The sequence below is a fragment of the Barbus barbus genome (assembly GCF_936440315.1).
Source record: "Barbus barbus genome assembly, chromosome: 14".
Classification (NCBI taxonomy): Eukaryota; Metazoa; Chordata; class Actinopteri; order Cypriniformes; family Cyprinidae; genus Barbus; species Barbus barbus.
In genome coordinates, this window is record NC_136742.1 from 5,781,811 (window position 1) to 5,804,302 (window position 22,492).

The following is a 22,492-nucleotide window of genomic DNA, read 5'->3' on the forward strand; positions in this document are numbered from 1 at the left end:
ATTTATGTAGGCTTATGTCCTTCAAGGCCAGCACTCGCTCTCTGCGGTCTAATGATAATCTCCACCTGGTTGTGCCTAGGGCTCGCACAGAGTTAGGGAAGCAAGCATTTAGAATTTCTGCCCCATCAGCGTGGAACCTGTTACTGAATGACTTAAAACTTGATAACTTGGTCTCCTTTGGTCAATTTAAGAGGCTAGTAAAGTACCGGGAAGCAGGCACAATGGGCACTTGTCCCTGCTTCCCAAATTAGGATAAGTCTATGGTGACAATGGGGGATGTCATGATGAATTTTTTCATTGTACTGTAAATGTATTATGTCTTGCATGTTCAATGTATTTTTTATATTTTGTATTCTATGTGGAACTTTTATTGCGGCTTTCTTGGCCAGGGCTCCTTCGCAAAAGAGACTTGTTCTCAAAGGATTTCCCTGGTTAAATAAGGGTTAAATAAAATACACATTATTCACAATTCTGTCTATGGACATTTTCTCTATATTTTTATTACTATTGTTATTGATAATATATTGTCTATTCTCTTTATTATTAGTATTAGCACAGTACATTTCTTTAAACACAAACATTCAGGGTGTCGACAGACTTAGCAGATGCACATAGAGATAAAGAAGTGTGATCGTATAACTTTCTGAGAATTTTTTAGTGGTTTACTTTTCCTAGTTGTAAATATAAATTTAATCCAGGTCACTTCCAACATAATATTTCTACTTATCTTCCTAAACTTTCAAATAAACACATCCATACACCCATCAGGACTAGCTGCTGATGCTTGTTCAGACAATGGCTTATTGGCTGAAGGTAAAAGTAATAAGTAGTGCTGTCAAACGATTAATGGCGATTAATCGCATCCAAAAAAAAAAAAAAAAAGTTTATATAATATACTGTATGTGTGTGTACTGTGTATATTTATTATGTATGTACAAATACACACATGTGTGTATAAATTTCACAAAAAAAATATGTTATGTTTATATAGTAAATATATTTATATATAATATAAATGATGTGAATTTTCAAAATATATACTGTATGTGTGTGTATTTATATATACATAATAAATATACACAGTACACACACACTGCTAACCAAGCCACATGTTATTCAGGCAACATAGTAATCTTTCAAAATTTTTCAAAATCAAAATCCAGTGCTGGTGTTTTTATATCACTGTATTTCAGAAGGAAGCTGACTGTCTTCAGAAAATTTTCGATGTCATTTTCATTTTGTCTTACATGCAAGTGCTGATAAAGCAGCGTTTGTGAGCGGAGCGCTGCTTTGTGTACAGCGTTACCGAAGAAACCTCTATTTCTCGCACTCTAAAAGTGACTCCTGCTGGCAGAGAATGAATTTGCACATATATATATATATATATATATATATATATATATATATGTATGTTAGGGGTAGCACGGTACATGCATTCGTACCGAACCGTCATGGTACGGGCATCTCGGTTTGGTGCATGAGGCCTTACAACGAACACAGGCAATTCACCCTCAATCCAGAAGGGGGCACGCAGTAATGCAACACTTTTTGATAACCGCGAGCAGAAGAACAGCGAATGCGTGAGTTGCGTGCTTGAAAACAAAGCCCTCTAAACAATGACCATGTGCTGATTCTGAACACTTCTCTCACATAGACAGACAAAGTAGATTAAAGGCTTGTGCACTCAACTGTTTGTGAAATGGGGCTTTGTGCTCGTGTATCCTACCTCTCTCATTCGTCACAAATCCAAATATTCCATAATATTTCCATATTTGCGATGTAACGTATCTAAATGCTAAACTATTATTTATATAAATTATAGGCTTTGTACTTCCGTCGTGTTCTAACGGTGACACAGAGGCGGGCGTGCTGATGTTTGTATTTTATTTTGATAAAGTACCAACTTTAGCAATGCTGGAACTGATGTGTTTTTGTGTGTGTGAGACGCAATCACTTTAACTGTTTCCTTATACCAGCAGAATCAACTTTAAACACTTACCATCTTAATAATGCATCACATAAAGGTCTGTTTTTATTTGTGTATACTCACAATGAAAACAAATCCATTTGAGTTTCCTTTCTGTGAACAAATTAAGCCTGTCACAAAAATGAACTGAAACTCATATAGGTTATGTTACGTGTCGTACTGTTTTTTCCCCCTTGTATATCTGTTAACTAAATCAAATATATTTCAAGAATTTATTCCTTGTATGTTTATGTACTGCAGATTATATATATAATGTAATATTTTGTATTACTACTGTACTACTCTCTGTTCAAAATAAATGAAAAGAAACCGAGCATAGTAGATTTGTTGTTTTTTTCCTGTTGTATCAAAATCGTATCGAACCGTGACCCCCGAACCAAGGTACGTACCGAACCATGACATCGCGTCGGGCGGTTCTTTGCCTCCACGTCGTGCATTAAAATCTTTTAATGCACGGCTAGCCGTTGATTATCCCTTACATATATGGGGGCGGGGGATTGCCACCACAAATAGAGTGTAAGGCTGCTATACACATACACACACACGCACACTGGTAAATACTCTAATAACAAATGGCTCTGGTCTCAAAAAAAAAGTACTTACATTCTTGAGATATTGACCATATTTGCAAAGGCATCTCTGGGAACTGTCGTCAGGCTTGACTCGTAGAGACTTCTACAATTAAAAATATCATTAGTCGTGACGTATTGTCAAGTATGGTGACCCATACTCGAAATTGGTGCTCTGCGTTTAACCCATCCAAGTGCACACACACAGCAGTGAGTAGTGAACAAATGCACACACACACACACACACACACACACACCGTGAACACACACCCGGAGCAGTGGGCAGCCATGCTGCGGCGCCCAGGGAGCAATTGGGGGTTCGGTGCCTTGCTCAAGGGCACCTCAGTCGTGGTATTGAGGGTGGAGAGAGCGCTGTACATTCACTCCCCCCACCTACAATCCCTGCCGGCCGGGGACTCGAACCCGCAACCTTTCGATTACGAGTCCGACTCCAACCATTAGGCCACGACTTCCCCATCATCACAAATACATATAAATTTACAACCTATTGACATTTACATATTAATGTTGCACATGGAATTTCAAAGAACATCATTGACAATATAGAATGTTAAATATCACAAAATTTTGTTACCTTTTCATTGCTTATTGTTACTATTTTCCACATATTAACCCACTTTATTAAGCAACAATCCAAAAAAGGACTACTTGCAAAATAAACCATTCATTGTCATGTATTAAGAATTTTACAGTGTGTCAGATTATGGACCGACAGATATCTTGAGAATTAAGAATCCTAACAGTAAGGGCTATTCATACTATTCCCCACATCACTAATCTCATTCTAGTATAGAATTTTTTTTTTTTTAAATCATTAACCCAATTTTTTGGGCAATTTTTGATCATGCCCTACAGCATGTAATCAATATAGTTACAGCTTTTTAAAAATTGCTTACGCATTACAAGTTGAACTAGAGGCACACTCAGTGAAACAATTCACTCCTATATACTGAATCTTTAGACCAAATCTGTAAAACTGCAGCACATTTTCTGCTTTACACTCAGTTTGCAATTGTAAAATAAAAATTTCACAAAACACAGTTCTCTACAGTAGTTCTCAACTCCAGTCCTTGGGACCCACTGCTCTGCACATTTTGTGTGTGTCTCTTAGGCTGGCCACACACAAGATGATTTTCAAATCTTAAACGATTTTAAAACCATATGGGAGACCCAGGGCCGTCACTAGGAATTCTGGGCCCTGTGCACTGAATTTGCTATGGGGCCCCTTCAAAATCACGGTGTGAGTTGCGATCGTAAATTGTAAAATGATGTTTGGGGTGATGGGTCACAGGGCCTTCAAGAATAAATAAAACAGGACAGAAACGATAGACATTTCTGAATTCAGTACAAATGAAACAAACTTAATAATGCATTTTTGTCACATAGAAAAGCACTTGACAGTAAAGCATTGATTTTGAGCTAGACTGCTGGACAGTACTGCTAATAAATTCTGTCATCATTTCCTCACCCTCATGTCGTTCCAAACGACTTTCTTCTGTTGAACACAAAAGAAGAATTTGTAGAATTTTATCAAACCATTTGGGTTACCCTTGATTTCTACTGTATGGACAAAAATTTCTTGAATTTCTCAAATTATGTTCCACAGAAGAAATACATTCATACAGGTTTGCAATGATATGATGTTGAGTAAATGATCACAATTTTCATTTTTGGGTGAATCTCCCTTTAAGAACTTTATTATTTGTAAATAATAAGCACCTAATTTATATAAGACACTGATATTTATCATTTTACTTTGATTAAAATTCATTAGAACTAAACATCTAAAAAGAAAGAAGTATCCAGATTTTAACTGACTAGTATTAGTAGGATGGTGGTCACAAGAAGTAAAACAACCATGGTTATATGGATTTTAAAATAAATAAGTAATAATAAACTATAACATTTGTAGTTTTCATTTGTAATAAAAATAATAATCATGAAGAAACTACAAAACAGCTTTTATCAAATTAAAATAGCCTATTCCCCAATATGTAGTAGCAGTAACATTTATAATAAATACATTTCTGCCAACACATATGCTATTTGTACAAACTTAATAACTGAATAGACAAGCCTATTGGCGTTTTCCAATATACCTCATTGTCGTGGCTGTTTTCAGCCAGCATCACTAGAACATTTAATCTCCTCATATCACACGACTGTATAACAATTCTGTGTCAGATCTGAATGTATCAAGCGTCTTGCGCTGTTTATCTCTTCTAAATCGTGGTAGAAGCGCGCGGTGCACGTTCGTCATCGCTGTGCGGGTGACTAATCCCGCTCTGCTTTGACACGCAGCTGGCGGATGCATCGGGGAATGCTGCTTCGCGCTTTTGGGGTATTTGCTTTATGCGGTGTAATTTAAGAACAGCGCCTAATATCAGGGAGGTCTCCTTCACTTCGATCGGTCCACTACTTGAATGGAATGTCCGATGGCCATTATGCGACCGCGGGCACCCCAGACCTCTGGATCCTCTGCACTCTGTCACCCTTTTCCCCCTACCGCGGTCAAGCCAGCCGCGACTGACATTTTTGTGCGCGTGTATTACTATGCTTACGGTAATCGCAGGACCAACACAGAGGGAACGCGCATTCAGAGCGCTTTTCCTTCTAGACGGCCAGAATTGAGATATAATGACATTTTTCGTTATTTTTCTGTTTGTTTTATGTACATCTGCTTAATATTCGTGTTATTTATTGGTGTCTTTGACATTTCTGTGTTAGGCCTACTATATTCTTCTACCTACATTTTAATTACAAGATTCGTAGAACGGAGATATGGGACATTATCGATTTAGAGGGGTATTACGACCCCTTTTCTAATAAGTAGAAGAAATGAACGGTCAGTTCTTATACGGGACGTCCCATACTATATGCACACCTCATACGAAACCATTTTACTGCAGCATTTTCAAGAAATGGGACATTATTACACTTTAGAGGGATATGAAGGCCTCATTTTTAATAAGTAGGTTAAATGAATGGTCAGTTCTTAAACAGGACATCCTACACTATATGCATGCTTCTTATGAAACCATTTTACTGCAGAATTTTTGAGATATGGGACATTATTACATTTCGAGGACTATAAAGACACCATTTCTTATAAGTAGAAGAAATGAAGGGTCAGTTAATTTCGGTGTAAACATCTCCGAGAACCTGACTTGGACTACACACATCCAAACACAGGTTAAGAAAGCCAGGCAAAGACTCACCTCACATGAAACCATTTTACTGCAGCATTTTCAAGAAATGGAACATTATTACACTTTGAGGGATATGAACAGGGGCGGATTATGACACAGAGGTGCCCTGGGCACGGGCTGATTATAGGCCCCCCTCAGTTGAAATTGCTGTCATTTTTCTTAACTTCAAATAGCAATGGATTTTATCTACACTAAGTGAAAATAGCTGTATTTTTAGCGATATGTTATTTACACTGTGCAAATAGCTATAGATTATATTTACACTATGTTAAAATAGCAGGATTTTCTGCTATTTATACTACTTGTTGCAAAATAGTGGCAATTGCACTTCAGTATTGTATTACATTATAAAACAGTATGCAATAATAACATATTGAGTGTAAATTATAATTTTAATTCAGATTATTAAATGGATGCCACCTTATTGATACAATAAAGCCCTCTCTACACCTATCCTAACCCTACATGATACTTAATTTTCAACTTTTTAGTTATTTCTTTAATTTTTATTAAAAAATAAATGCCTTTACAATGACTGTTACTGTTACTGTTTACGATGATATGAGATTTGAAAAGATATGAGATATGACATTTGAGAAAAAACGTTTGGCAAAAGGCGGGTTCGAACCCGGGTCGATCGCGTCAAAAATACAACAGTATGTGATTTATCATCTTCGCCACTGAATCTGCCAGTTTATTGCAGCTTTTTATAATCTTGACAGTCCCAATCACACTTGGTGGGCGAAATTATTGTAAATAGCCTCTGCCAAAAGGTGGGCTATTTGCACTAAGTGTAAATAGACACTCCGTTTACATTATCATTGACTTAGCCAGAATTAAAGCACTTCAAAAACTCCCATTAATCACTGAAGTTGCTTACATTGTGAAATTAATATCTTGCTTACATAGTACGCACTTCTGCACTTTGTTGTTTCTGATGAGAGAAATCGGCAGAGAGCAGAATTCATTCAGGGAGCGCGAGCACTGAACAAAACAGCTGTTTCAGCGATGACTCATCTGAACGCCTCTTATTGGCCATTGTACTCATGAACTCAACAGAATCATGTGTGATTGGTTATAATGCGCAGTGCTGCAGCCAGCGAAGTTGAGCGAACGCAGATTTTAATTTAGCAGCCGATGATGTGCCGCACTGAATGATCAAATCACACCGGTGTGATCGTTTATTAAATATAAAAAATATTCTTCGGCTATTTTTTATTTTTTTTGTCTTTTGGAAGTTGCATTCAAAATCCACTTGCCTCAAAAATCTGAGAGGGCACGTTTGAAATCGCGTTCTGGGAGTAGAGGTATTTCGGCTGGGCCCCCCTCTGGTCCAGTGCCCTGGGCACATGCCCAGTAGGCCAGTGCGTTAATCCGTCCCTGGATATGAAGACCTAATTTTTAATAAATACAAGAAATGCATGGTCTGTTCTTATCCGTGACATCCCATAATATATATACACCTCATATGAAACATTTTTACTGCATCTTTTTCGAGATATGGCAGATCATTTGATTTAGAGGGCTATGTGTACTGGACATAGCATGCATCTGAATAGAACAAATACAACAAAATGCTATTTAACCAAAGAAGTAGAACCACTGACTATTTTTTAAAAGGCACATAATACATGAGGGGTACCCAGAGTTCAGTGTCAGTCCTGCTTCAACAAACCTGCCTGTAACTATTGTTCCTGACTCTTAATTAGATTAGGTTTGGAGCTAAACTTTTAATGAGATCTCCAGAAGCAAGACTGGGCATACGCTATGACCCATCCATGTTCCAAACTGCTACAGAGCAAAGACTCCATATTAAGTGTTAATTTTAGCTGTGCTGACAGAGTAGGAGGTACCTTGCATGCAAAGGCAATTATTTTTATGTACATATTTATATTGATGTTTCTATAAGCCTCAAAATTTGAGAAATAATGTAATGTCTTTAAGAACTTTGTTGAATTTGGATGTATGCAACACTGCCACAATACACAGACTTCTCATTAGGTGACGGTGTGCTGAAAAAGTAGGAGGTACTTTGGAAGAAATAGCCTTTTTTACTTATTTGAAATAAAATTTCTAGTTTTCAATACTGGAAAAATTGTGCAATGTCTGAATTTTCTTGACTTTGAACTCTTATAAGTAGAAGAAAACAAATTGCTACTGTAAAATGTTTTAATATAAAGGGTGCAGATAGTATGGGAGGTCCATTATAATAATTGGTTGTTGATTTTTTTGTACTTATTAGAAAGGAAAAATGTACAGTTTTATAATTCTATAATTGATAAATAATAGCATGCACTTTAAAAATTATACAGTAAAAAGTTTTCCTCTGATGTATGTATAGAAGATGGGAAATTACTTATAAGAATCAACTGTTTTTGTGCTTAGATTACACATAGATTAAACTTTTGAAGTAAAATATAATGGTATATTTCTCTAAAATGTCTCGGCAAACATTTCCACTTCTTTATGGAAATGTTTTTCTTCCACTTCTTTATATCCCTCTAAATCGAATAATGTCCCATATCCTGAAAACGCTGCAGTACAAATTATTTCTTATGAGGTATACATATAGTATGGAACGTCCCATATAAGAACTGACCATTCATTTCTTGTATTTATTATAAATGGGGTCTTTATACCCCTCTAAATCGAATAATGTCCCATATCTTGAAAACGCTGCAGTAAAATGGTTTCATATGAGGTGTGCATATAGTATGGGACGTCCCGTATAAGAACTGACCATTCATTTCTTCTACTTATTAGAAATGGGGTCTTTATACCCCCCTAAATCGAAGACAGTCCCATATCTTGAAAACACTGCAGTAAAATGGTTTCATGTGAGGTGTGCATATAGCATGGGATGTCCTCTATAAGAACTGACCATTCATTTCTTCTACTTATTAGAAATGGGGTCTTTACAGCCCTCTAATTCGAATAATGTCCCATATCTCGAAAACGCTGCAGTAAAATGGTTTCATATGAGGTGTACATATAGTATGGTACGTCCCATATATGAACTGACTATTGAACTGACTTCTGACAAGGTTTTTATAGCCCTCTAAAGTTTAACAATGTCTCATATCTCGAAAACGCTGCAGTAAAATGGTTTCATGTCTGGTGTGCATATAGAATGGGACATCCTGTATAAGAACAGGATGTCCCATACTATATGAAGTTTTTCTGAACTGCGGCTGGCTTGACCTCCACTATAACAATATTTGGCAGTTAGCATTAGAAGTTATATTACACTTATAACAGTGGCATATGAGCAGTTTACTACCACAGAAAAAAAAGTTAAATATGCCTTCGAAGCTGCTGTATAAATAAAAATCTGATATCTAAAGTTTAGGTATTCATTACTGTCTCTCAATTTAATTAGTTTTTTTAGCACCCCCTCTGAACTGTTAAGCCCCCAACAAAAAAATCCTGGAGCCGCCACAATTGTGGCTGCCAAGTTTCAGCTATAGACGCACACAACATCCGGTAGGTGACACTTGCTCACTCTCACCAGAGTGAGGGGCCACCAGGGGCGGACTGGCCATCTGGCAGACCGGGTGTTTTCCCGCTGGGCCGACGTACTTTTTGGGCCTGGCCTATACATCTTCTCATACCATATTTGTCTGATCGGTCCATAAAACTCTTAGCAGACTATAGTTTTTCTGCCTAAATAGTTGACGGCGATGTGGTCTTTGTGGCTGTTTAATGTATTTGTCAAAAAAAGTTGGTTTAGGATTTTTTTCCCCCCAGACAGACCGGCCCATGAAACATTTAATCAGCAGCCCGTTGGTTATTTTCTTAATTGACATTGGGCTGACCCAATCACATCTTTAAACAACTCCCCTTTTGGGCTCTCTCTCTCACTCTCTCTCTCACACACACACACACACAGTGGTGTATTGTAACGAAGTAATAATACTTAATTACAGTACTTACGTATTTTTGAGGAGTATCTGTAGCTACTTGAGTTTTTATATTTCAGCCAACTTTTACTTTTACTCCGATACATTTCCTAATTAAAATGTATACTTTTACTCCGATACATTTCCCCGAAGCATATTCGTTACTTTCAACAAAATAGTCAGAAGAACACAGACTGCAGGAAAGCAGGTTTGAGAATCAGTGGTCTGGTGTTTGCAAGTTAGAACAGCTTTGCTCATCTGCAAACCGTGCAAACAATCGCGGATGATTCATTTTCCACTCAAAGTGGAGTCTGGGGTGTGTGATATACAGTATATCTTCTGCAATAATAGGGTAAGTGTTGTTGTAATGATGTGTGATCTGACATTATCAAGTAGGCTATATCATCAAATCACACACAGAGTGCACGCACTTGATTTATTAATGTATTAAACAATTCCAGGCATTCTAAATTGTAGACGGCAAAAATGCTTCTGTATGCTTTTTATATTTATATAATATAGTTAACTTCTAAATTTTGCACATATCACCTGGACTATATCTATATCACACAAAGAGTACCGTTTTTCTGCAGATATCAGCATGAACACAGTTAATAATCATTTCATACAAGTTCAGTAAAGCAATAAGTGACTTACATTTTAGACTTATTGCTTGTTTTTGCTAAATTTTGCCAAAGAAAATAGTTCCAAACAAAGATCACAGCACTGTTTTGCGTCTCTGAGCAATGGACGGTGTACTTATTGAATGAATCAGCTTTTTGAACGAATCGGTTGAATAAATGATTCAGTGATTCACTCATTAACACAGTCAAATGCTCTGTTCCTGAATGAATCAGTCGTTTGAATGAATCGGTTGAATCTCAATGACTCACTCATTAATGGTCACTTTCTGTCACAAGTCTATGCTGTCACCTACTAGCGGTTTTAATTTCACATTTTGACTATTGTTTTTTCATGTTTTAAATTGTCAAATATCAGTATGTTGTGTTTTATGTTAAAACACAACATTAGGCCTATTTATACATCTGTAACTGCAGTTTAAAGGCATCCATGTCCCCTCTGAGATACATTAAACTGTGTAAATAAATACATGTTAATGCTATTTCAGATGCAGACTCCAGAAATGTTTTCTTATGTTGGAATGAAAGACACTAAGTACCGGATGAAGTACTTCTTATTCTTACCCAAAAATACAAAATGGAAGAAAGAGTTCAAACTGACCACAATCTTGCTACTAAAGCTGTATGAATATTTTTTTGTATATATATTTATTTGCATACTTAAGTACAATAAATATCATATACTTTAAGACTTTTACTCAAGTAATATTCTAAACGAAGACTTCAACTTCTACCAAAGTCATTTTTTGGTAAGATACCTGTACTTTTACTTGAGTATGGCTTTCAGGTACTTTATACACCACTACACTACACTACACTACACTACACTACACTACACTACACTACACACACACACACACACACACAGCCTTCTTATGCTTTTATAGGTTCATCCAAGGAGTTTACACATTTGACTAAGTAAGTTTACGGTTTATTTAATGCTATACTATGGGAAACAGTGATCACCTGATCAACTATTTATCATGTCTCTTCCCTTTCTCCCTCAAACACACACAAGATGGATGTCATAACTATATAGGCCTATAGTTTTAGGATTCATCAGTGTGGATTATAGTTTTATTATATTAATAAATTACACTTTTTAGAAGTTTTTAATGTGTCAACTTTCACTCTTTCCTACCTATTATTATATGGCTTTAGTGCTTTTATGGAATAGGAGCTGGTATACATATTCAAGAGCGTGCAAAGATGGGTAGTATTTTGATCGTATGTAGTGGGCTGGTCTGGGCCAAAATGCCAGGGCCGATTTTTTTTTGTCCCAGTCCAGCCCTGGCTTTCACAATGAGAGAAAGTGAAAAACAAAGTATAACAAAGAATATGGGTGATGTTCTCTGCTTTTATGTTATGTTTGTGGCTGCCAAGTTTCAGCTATAGAAGCACACAACATCCAGTAGGTGACACATGCTCGCTCTCATTGGCAATCGCAGGTATCACGTCAGAGGCAGCCAGATCAAGAGTGAATTTGAATTCGGTGATGCTCCGTCTTGTTCGGGATCAGATAAATAATCGCAATGACACCACACAATAGAGGGTTTTTTGGACAAAAAATAGTTTGTGACAAGCCTCGAATCGTTCAGGGGTGCAAATCGGGCTTACAATCGGCCTTAAAATCGTCTAGTGTGCGGCCAGCCTTATGCTGGGTACACACCACAAGATAATTGGGCTGATTTTGGGCCAATTTCTCCCCTTCCGATAATCCTAGGTAATGTCCCGATTATCTTGGTGGTTCTAAAGATTATCTTATCAGATTTTCCTGTGGTGTGAGGTGTGTTAAGAGTGACTAAATCTGCTCGGAAGAACGTCAGAGGCACCCCGATCGCGAATCGTAAATATTCAATATATTCGTAAATATTCAACATGTGTGGGGGGAACCCCGAGGACACCACACACACTATAGTTTATTTCACTACTCTAACACAATACTTAAGCTAAATGACACAAACAGAAGATGTAAACAAACACACACATTGAAATGAATTGTTTTGATCTGAAGAGAGTTTTAGGTTCTAATGCTCGTTTTCAAGAATGCTCTAACTTCAACCTGAGGGAAATCATACGCATGGAACTCTTCTATTTTTACTCTTAGTGATGAATACAACCAGTTTCCAGCAGATTTAGGAAATATTGTCTTACTTTCCTTGCTTTCAGTTGAGTTCAGTTCCTTCCCGGTCCAGGAAAGATTGTGTGCGGATTGGCGGCTTGGTAGGTCGTCGTCACGAGAATACTCTTCAGTGGTTGGTTGGCTTCAGAGGCTTTAGATGTTAAAGTTCTTTGGAAGTCTGAGTCTTGATCTCTGTTCACTGATCGATCATGATGTTAAATGACTGAGAGCGCCGAGCGAGCTGAGCTTAAGCTTGAGCTTAAAACTTTTCTTTTCAACAACCAACCAACTGAGACACACAGTTGGGTATCTGTCTTTACGGGCCGATCCACCCATGGGCGGCTGACCCAACCGGATTCTTCCTGTGGGGCGGAGCCCTGCCCTGCACAGCTTCTTTCCGTGCATACATTATTTTGTTCAATTATTTTATCACATGCAGGAATTATTGACAGCGGATTTCTATTCGTATTGTAATCATACATTGATGAGAACAGACAATTTTCATCCACACCAGATTATTGCTGATGAAATCAGCTTTCATTACAAATCAAACATTAGGTATTTGGCATCCACACAAAGTACATACAAAGCACATTAATTTTATGTACTACATGGGTTAATGCCTCGATTAAACGATCCTAAATTCTAAATAAATCACCCCAAGCATGTGAACTGAACAATAGTGGTCAGGGAAATCATACATCAAAAGATTACAACAATACCATAAATTCCAATAACACAGCAAGCTTATAAATGACATGAAAACAACCTTAATATATGTTGTAAATATATTGTACATATTGTTTTCGAGTATATTGCTTCAATAGCAGAAACTAGTATAATTTGTCCCTTTTAAAACACTTGAGCGAAAACATTGCGCCTCTTTGTCTGTCAGAGAGCAAAAAAAGGCACGTTCCTCTCTTGGGGAGAAACGCGAGGTCACGTGAAGGTCACTTTCGTGGAGATCTGGTGTTTTGCTTAGTTCGGACGTCGGCTGTAAAACCATCTCCCCTGCGGATAACATCATTGAATTACTGCGTTGATGATCAGGGAATCAGGGAGTGTTTGTGTGGAGTTTCTCCAAATGACAAGGTCTTTTACCCTGTTTGACTTTATTTATAGTACCGATTGACCGTGCTGTTCTTTAAAGATATCCAGATGTTCCTCTCAAATATATTCTGGGTTTTTAGAGTTCTCCCGAGATAAGAGATTCAGGGCAGGAGATCGGCCAGCCAGTCACATGCTGGGAGTGGGGCTTTGATTCCTGTTCAGGAATGTGTTGTCTTGAAATTAGGTGTGTGTGTGTGTGTGTTCCGACCAGTTTATACAAAATGAATGAAATGACTCAAAAAATGATTTGTTAATTTTGATGAACGAGATTTAAAGATCCGAGTCAGTAAAATGATCCGATCTTCCCAGCACTAATACACAGGGAAGATAGAGACAATTAGTTACAGGTGTGTCAAATCACGGTAACCATAGAAACATAGAAACCAAAGACAAGGAGAGACAGGAACCAAACACAGGAAGAAGCATAGAACCCAAGGAAAATAAGAATACATACATTTCAACATAAAAGTCCTACAAAACAACAAGAAACAGAACTGGGAGAGTGACATTTCGTCAAGAGCAGTGAGAAATTTTCTCTCAATGTTGTTTGATTAAAATTAATGGCAAACATTCAAAAAACAAAACAAAAAAGAAAGAATTTAAGACGGCTTCCCCTTTAAGATGGAACATCCAACTGTTACACATGCATTTTCTTTCTCAGCTGTTTCCTTTTACTTAAGACCTAAATAAAAGTGTTTATGAGGATACTTGCAAAGATGGCATTTTCATACATATTAGTAGGTGTATTTAACTGTTCAAGGCCAATAAAGCAACAAAATAGTCACACGCTCTATGGCTACCTTTACACTGCAAGTCTTGATGACCAATTCCGATTTTGTAACTGTATGCGATTTTTTTTTTTGGACGACGTGCTTACATTTTTTAAAAAGTGACCCATATCTGATGTGTGCATTTTACACTTGGTGAAACAAGCCAAATATAGCATATGACAACACAAATCAATTTGAATAGTACATTGAGTTTAATTTATTGACATGGAATTCATATAGAAAGGTTTTTAATGCAATAGTTACATCTATACATCAGAATAATTATATAGCCTAGAAAAAATTCTTCATGACAGTGATGCACGCAGCTCTGCTGAAAGCTTGCGAGTGGAACGTAGATATTGTTAAGCATGTCACATCGTCTGCGGTTTTTTTTAGTAATTAAAACCAAATGTGTTCATCAATGATTGTATATCATAGGCAGGGACATGTTTGTGTGCATTTTATTTGTGGTTTCAATGGAACGAACGGGACTGAAGCGCTCGTCTGTGCATGAGCTGACGACAGCAGCACATTTCAGCGTCAGATTGTCTTTTAGGCCATGTACACACTGTAAGTTTCAGGAGTGACAACCGCATTTAAATGCGGGAGTGAGTCCCGTAAATTATTGTTCCATGTGTGTATGGAACAGCGCTCACTCCCGCATTTGTAACCATAGCAACATTCTGTCGTCTTGCGGGAGTGAATAAAAGTTTAGCAGTTTGTTATGTGCCATTTTTTGACTAAAGACTCTTTTTGTCCGTCGATTTGAACTAAACTACCACTGATAGATGTGCAGGGTTGTGTTTATGGTCGGGAGGCTGCTTTAGAGAGCACTGTCTTGCAGTGTTGCCATGTCCTCATATTTACAAGCACTTTAAGGCATATTGTTTGGTTTTATTTAATAAAGATAAGCACATGAAGTTAATAAAGTGGTCTGTTGTGGATATGAGACATATGATTTTTTTTTTTTGGTGTTATAAAACATATAGCATATATGCGGTTGTCACTACCTGTATTTTTCGGGAGTTAATGCAGTTGTCGAATGCGGAACTGAATTTAGCTGCAGTGTGTACGTGGCCTTATTTAACACAAACAAGCTAAATTAATACTCTGCTACTCAACTAGAGATGTTCATTTGTTACAGGTATGTCTGTACCGCGAAATGTTTAAAAAAAGTTACTTTTCGATGGCTTAGGAGTCGCATTTACAGGGGAATATCCAATATGACCGCTATTTCAGCATTCTTTGATGAATAGAAAGGTCCAAAGATCAGCATTAATCTGAAATAAAAAGCTTTTGTAACATTATACACTATACCATTCAAAAGCTTAGAGCCAGTATTATTATTATTTTATTTTATTTATTTTGGAAAGGAAATTATAGAAATTCATAGTTTTATTTAGTAAGGATGGTTTAAATTGATCAAAAGTGATGATAAAGACATTTATAATGTTACAAAAGATTTCTATTTCAGATAAATGCTGTTCTTCTGAACTTTCTATTCATCAAAGAAACCTGGAAAAAAGTTCTACTCAGCTGTCTTCAACATCATAATAATAAATGTTTTTTTTTAGCTGTAAATCAGAATATTAGAAGGATTTCTGAAGGATCGTGTGACTGGAGTAATGATGCTAAAAATTCAGCTTTGAAATCACAATAAATTACATTTTAAAATATATTCAAATAGAAAACTGTTATTTTAAATATTGAAAATATTTCAAAATTGTACTGTTTTGCTGTAGGCCTACTTTGAATCAAATAAATCCAGGCTTTCTGAGCAGAAGAGACTTCTTTAAAAAACATTAAAAATCTTAATGTTCAAAAACTTGACTGGTAGTGTATAGGTAACTTAAATTTTTTCTCTTATTTCTAGCTTTTAATTGGCTTAGAAATCAGATACACTGCTGGACAATAACCAATAATAATGATTTGTTTATATACTACAAACACATTTTTTGTCCCATGAGGCAGAATAGTTTCTATACTGTAATGAATGCTATATCAATTATCACTGCATTGTTCATATACATTATTTATTACCTGGAGATGACTTGAAAAACACCATAAACCAAAACGGGCACGTCCCCCGCGTAATCTACACCCCTGATTTCAACGGTTTAAAATCTAGCCTCAGCGTTAGTTCTGGCAGGTCACGCTAGTCAAGCTTGCATCAGCTGACTCTCAGCTGATCCACGTCTACCTATAGGGATGCGACACCTATCACGGCACTCATATATAAGGTCCTTCAGTATTATCACCAGCTTCGCGTTGCTCAATATCTAATTAATGGCGAATTCGCCTGGCAAACACTAACATCTCAGTACTAGGAATTGTGCAATCGGGGATTTAGCGAGAGGATTCGTTCCCCTTATGGATTTCACCTTGATTCATTCAAGTGTAACTTGAACGTGTGCTTTTGCAGCGGGGTTAAGTTTGTGTTTGATTTTCTCACACATTCAGGGATTAACGACTTGCCCAAAAAAATCTAAAACAGTATTACCACAAAGGGCAAAGTTGATTATGTTTCTCATCATTATTTCACTTGATATAATAGGCACTGCCCCGCACAGCTGTTGTAACGTGCATTAAGCCGGGAGAGATCGCTCTGGCAAACCGTAAGTAAGGGACCGCGGGGAAAGTGCAAGTTTTCGCGTATTGATGCCTGATTCGGAAGTTAGCATTGCTTCACGCATTGTTATATTACTGATATGGACTCCATTAGTTATGTGACTGACTAAGAACGAGTCAGATCTTCATTCCCCACATGTAGAAGGATAAGAGATCAAGCATCCACGTCCCAGCTGGCTATATGTTTCGTTCTCCATTAATCTCTGAAGGTCTAAAGGAAGCTAAAATAAGTTCCTTTTTAATGCTCTTAGATTATTGACAACATGCTTGCTAAGGCTATCTGTATTGCTTAGACTTTACTTGTTTTCAGTGAAGTGCTTGTGCTAAATTCATGTGATCATACTGACAATATGCCTTACTTCTGGTTGTTGGGAGCATGCTTGTTCCTAAGCAGTCTGGTTGTTATTGTGAGCACGCTTGTTCCTAAACTATCTGGTTTTATTGGGAGCATGCTTGTTCCTAAGTTGTTTGGTCGTTATTGGGAGCACGTTTGCTCTAAGGCTATATGGTTGTAAGTGAGAACATGTTGCTTAAGCTTTTCAGGTATTGGCAGCATACTCGTTAGGTCATCTGGTTAAGGGCAATATGCTTGTGGCTATGGCTATTTTCGCTGTCATTTTGTGTTGGGGGGGTATGGCATATGGTTTTGTTTTGTTTTTGTTTTCCTGACAGAAATCACTTGTTTTTAAACCGCAATGCTTAAAAATGTGTGCAAACGATAAATTCTTGTGACCACGGTGCACAGAAACGAGCATAATACTTTATTCACCAGAACTTTTCTGAGTGACTTACGAGTAGATGTTGTTACTGATTATGCCAAACCAGAACATCACTAGGCCTACTCTGTATACGTCATGTTTTATTTCATCTAGCCATAACAATCCTATAATACTATAATAGTAGCCTAACTTGTTTTGTACGGCAAAGTTTAGCATCAACCCAAATACACACGGTTCAGCTATAAATCAGAATAAAAAAAAAAAAACCAGTGTTTTTGAGCAGGGTTGGAACTAAACTCTGCAGGGCTGTGGTCCTCAAGGAACTGAATTTTGCACCCCTGAATTAGATGGCATTTATCTGGAATATAGGCTACAGGCTTCCTGTGTTTGTACATTTTCATAAACGTTTTCCTGAATATGCGATTTTACACTACCTAATTTACAGCCAGAACTGCAACCAGAACGAGAGCAACTTACTTTACATTGACAGCCATGTTTCAAGCTAAACATGGCTGCTTTTTGTCATCTTAAAAATATATCTAAACTGAGACCTATGCTCTCAATGTCAAATGCAGAAATGTTAATTCATGTGTTTATGACTTCAAGGTTAAATTATTGTATTGGGCGGTTGTTCTGCACGCTTAATCAACAGATTACAGATGGTTCCAAATGCAGCAGCTAGAGTTCTTACTAGAACCAGAAAGTATGACCACATTAGCCTGGTTTTGTCAACACTGCACTCTCTCCCTATTAAACATTGTATAGATTTTAAAATCTTGATAATTACTTATAAAGCTCTGAATGGTTTAGCTCCTCAGTACTTGAGCAAGCTCTTATCGCATGATAGTCCTCCACGTCCATTAGGTTCTCAAAACTCTGGTAATTTGATAATACCTAGAATATCAAAATCAACTGCGGGGGGCAGATCCTTTTCCCATTTAGCGCCCAAACTCTGGAACAATCTACATAACACTGTTCGGGAGGCAGACACACTCTGTCAGTTTAAATCTCGATTAAAAACCCATCTCTTTAACCTGGTGTACACATAACACACTAATACGCTTCTAATTTTCAAATTCCCTTAAAGGATTGTTAGGCTGCATTAACTAGGATACCGGACCCGGGAACAGTTCCCATAACACACAATGTACTTGTACTAATAAGATTGAAATCTACACTAATATTAGTCTGTTTCTCTCTTTTTCTGAGGTCGCCGTAGCCACCCGATCTGGTCCGTATCCAGTCCAGATGGTCACTGCAGTCACCAGATCCAGTTCGTATCCAGATCAGATGGTGGATCAGCACCCAGAGACGGCCTCTACAGCCCTGAACGTCAGCGGAGACCAGGAGGACACCTTGATGAGCCCCAGAGACAGATCCCCAGTGAGGACTCCGCCACTTAGACAGCCATCGGGACAAAACCACTGGAACCAGATGAGTCCTCTGCACAAACTGCTGGTTCGTTTGGCCACAGGAGAACTGGCCCCCTGACTGAGCCTGGTTTCTCCAAAGGTTTTTTTCTCCATTCTGTCACCGATGGAGTTTTGGTTCCTTGCCGCTGTCGCTTCTGGCTTGCTTAGTTGGGGACACTTCATTTCCAGCGATATCGTCAACCTTATTGCACAGACACTATTTAAACTGAACTGAGCTGGACAATGACATCACTGAATTCAATAATGAAATGCCTTTAACTGAAAATTGAGTGTTTAATCTTGTCATTTTACATTATTGACACACTATTTTCCTATTTTGATATTGTGCAGTTGCTTTGACACAATTTGCATTGTTAAAAGCGCTATATAAATAAAGGTGACTTGACAAGAGCTCTGTCTCCTGGTTTTAGGACCACACCTTTGACTTTCACATCATACTGAGCTTTATCCCGTAGTGCTATTTGGTAGGCCTCTGCCATCCTTCTAGCCCACTGTTCAACAAAACCCTTGTGGGTCACTTTCTCGCCCTCTTCAACCAATCCAAATATCAAGTCAACAGGAATGCAGGGTTGACATCCATATAACAAATAAAAGCTGTGAGTTTGACTGAGTTTTGGAACGATGAAGGCTTGGTCACTGGTCGTCCCTTCGCAGTGACCGTTTCTCATTTCCTTGAAGTCTGTTTTTGTAGACATTTTCTAGCCAGATGCCCTGCTTCACCACACAGAAATCAGTGAGTACAGTTATGTCCAGCTTCAACACATTTCAGGCAGCCATGAGATTTTACTCCTCTTTGTGAAAGTGGTTTACTCATAAAGTACTGTATGTTCGAGTTGTGCCAGCTGTTTTGACTGTCTCATGGAGTCCACCATGCTGGTAAGCACATCAGTTTGAGCTGTCAGTTGTTTGATTGGGTCATTCTTGTTTTTCTGTTCAGGAATCTCGTTAAATTCTCTGACGGATTCAGAGTTACTGGACCCAGTATTCGCACCCTCTCATTCTCATCACTGGTGATTCTTGTTACACTTCTCATTATTGCTTCATCTGTAATGGTATGGTTGGACAGCAAGGGTTTTAATTCACTACAAATGTCCTTATATTTGTGCCCAAAGCCTTGGTATATGGTATGTAGGAACACATCCTGAACAGTTGCTGAGCTGTATCTAATGTCAGAATTGGTCTGTTTCGCAGCAGAGAATTTTATGTTTGGGGCCTATTACCCTGTTCAAGAACTGCTGACGTGTTTCGCTCTGTTTTGCACACATTAATTCTTGAAATAACTCTGTACTGCTGTTGTCTCCTAGGTGTGACTGAAGAAACCCTTTGAGCTCGTCGACCGTCATATCTTCCTTATTCATCAGCATGTCCTTAAGGCTTCCTGGTTTTATTATTCGAAGAGTGCCCCTGATTAATTCTGCATCACTATAATTCTGTTTGATCCCATCTTCGATTTGTCTACATATGCTGGTGTATGTGATATCTGATGCGTAATCGCCAATTTGTCCCCCCTGTATTTTGAACTCTCGGTGCTGGAAGTAGGAAAGGTCTCTTAGGGAGATTACTTTCTCTGGTACCAACTGTGTGGTTTTCTCAGGGTGATTATTATGTCTGTCACCTGTCACCCAGAACTGAAGCCTTGTTCAGACTGTCAGCCCAAATCAAATTTTTGTGCAAATGAGATCATATTTAATCTGAACAGCAACGAACTACATGAAATCCGATTTGTGCAAATCCATTTCGAGCTACATTCGTATGTGGTTTGGAATTCTATTCAAATCGCATTTCTGGAAATCCATTTCAGTCTGACCGGTCAGATCGGATTTAGCCTAGCCTTTTCACATTCTCACGCCATGTAAAACGCCATGTAAGACGTTTTTGCAGAGAACATGTTGAAAATCTTTGCAGAAACAAGCTTGTGTCGTTGCGAAGTGCAAGTCAATCGAAAAAAAAAAACAATATACTGCTAGTATACGTACCTCTTTGTGTTTTGAATAAAGCGGAGACAAAAAAAATAATAGCAAAGTAGCGGAGACGGCAGCACGGAATAAAGCCGCACATTCAAGCTTCCTGCGTTTCTGCCGCTGACTCACAAGACGAAATATAATACTAGCATACAGCGCAACTGCGACATCTGTACAGCAAACTGTATTGCTGTTACTGTTGTTTTTAGCATAGGCATAACACAATGACATTACCATAGAAACCAATGCACATTCAGTAAAACGAAAGCGCATTTATGGACACAAAAATCGGATATGAACAGTTGCGATGTGCTGTGTGGACAGTCAGTTATTCAAATCAGATTCCATCCGGATATCAAAATCGGATTTGGGCTGACAGTCTGAACGAGGCTTGAGAAAATGCAGCTTAGTTCTCTGCAAATACACTCATCATGCATCTTAATGTAAATATTATAAAATACATGTAAATACTACACATGTGCAAACACCAACTAATATACGAGACCCATTCTGGCGAAATTAGTCGGAAGTCGCACGGGCTAATTTTGAGCTACAGGCAAAAGAAGTGAAAAATGTCAGTTTTGGTCGAATTTGAGGTTTTCACAAAAATGAGTTCATTAAGTCCTCTTCTAGCGATCCCAATGCTCCAAATAGTAATGAAACATCTAAAATTATCTTTATTTGTACGTTTTCTGAGAGGAGTACTTTTCTCTGCGCACTTCTGGACGACGGCTACTGCTTCTCACCACAAGTTGTAAGTCTATTGTTGCAAAGCGCAGCATTCCAGCTTTGTTAATATTCATATCGAATTCTCGATGACATGAGTCCAAACCAGTGAAATATGATTTTCAAACCCATGCTGATGACGATCGTGCTGACTGACATTTGCAAAGCATAAGTGCATAGGATGTGCCTTTCCGCAAGCGCCCGATATCCCTTATAAAGTACATTATTGCGTAATATGTATTGGCAAGATTCACATCATAATCTGTTATGACTGACACGAACGTTTAGTTAATAGTGGGGGAAAATCTGATATGTAACATTATATTTGATCCATGCATTACAGTAGGTCTTAATATAGATATAGAGCAGATTACAACTTCAATACACGACAAGAAACAAAGGAAATTATATGGCTACTTATAGCAAACAAGGAGGGTCACATGACATGAAGAAACCAAAGAGGAAACAAGACACATGACTAGGACAACCAATTAGAACATGACATATTGAACAAAGGAACCAATAGCAAAAAGACATGAGGGAAAGGGAAGCATGAAACAAACAGGAGATGTGACTAAACTTAAAAATAAAAGACATGAAAACAAGAAGGTGAAACAGAACCCAAAACAGACATTACACATAATAAAAACATAACGAATGCTGTTTCCAATTCCAAGTCTCCACTCCATTTCAAGTG

The 22,492-nt window shown here is 37.8% G+C and overlaps 1 protein-coding gene across 1 annotated transcript in view; it reads right to left on the reverse strand.

Annotated features, from left to right (window-relative positions):
• The window catches only part of tshr (thyroid stimulating hormone receptor), a gene marked incomplete at both ends in the record, with an annotated part of 63,479 nt that overhangs the window by 31,418 nt on the left and 9,569 nt on the right, over positions 1-22,492 (reverse strand). The window contains one exon of the mRNA XM_079433170.1: positions 2,591-2,662. Coding sequence (XP_079289296.1) covers positions 2,591-2,662 — 72 coding nt within the window. The remainder of the gene's footprint in view (positions 1-2,590; positions 2,663-22,492) is intronic.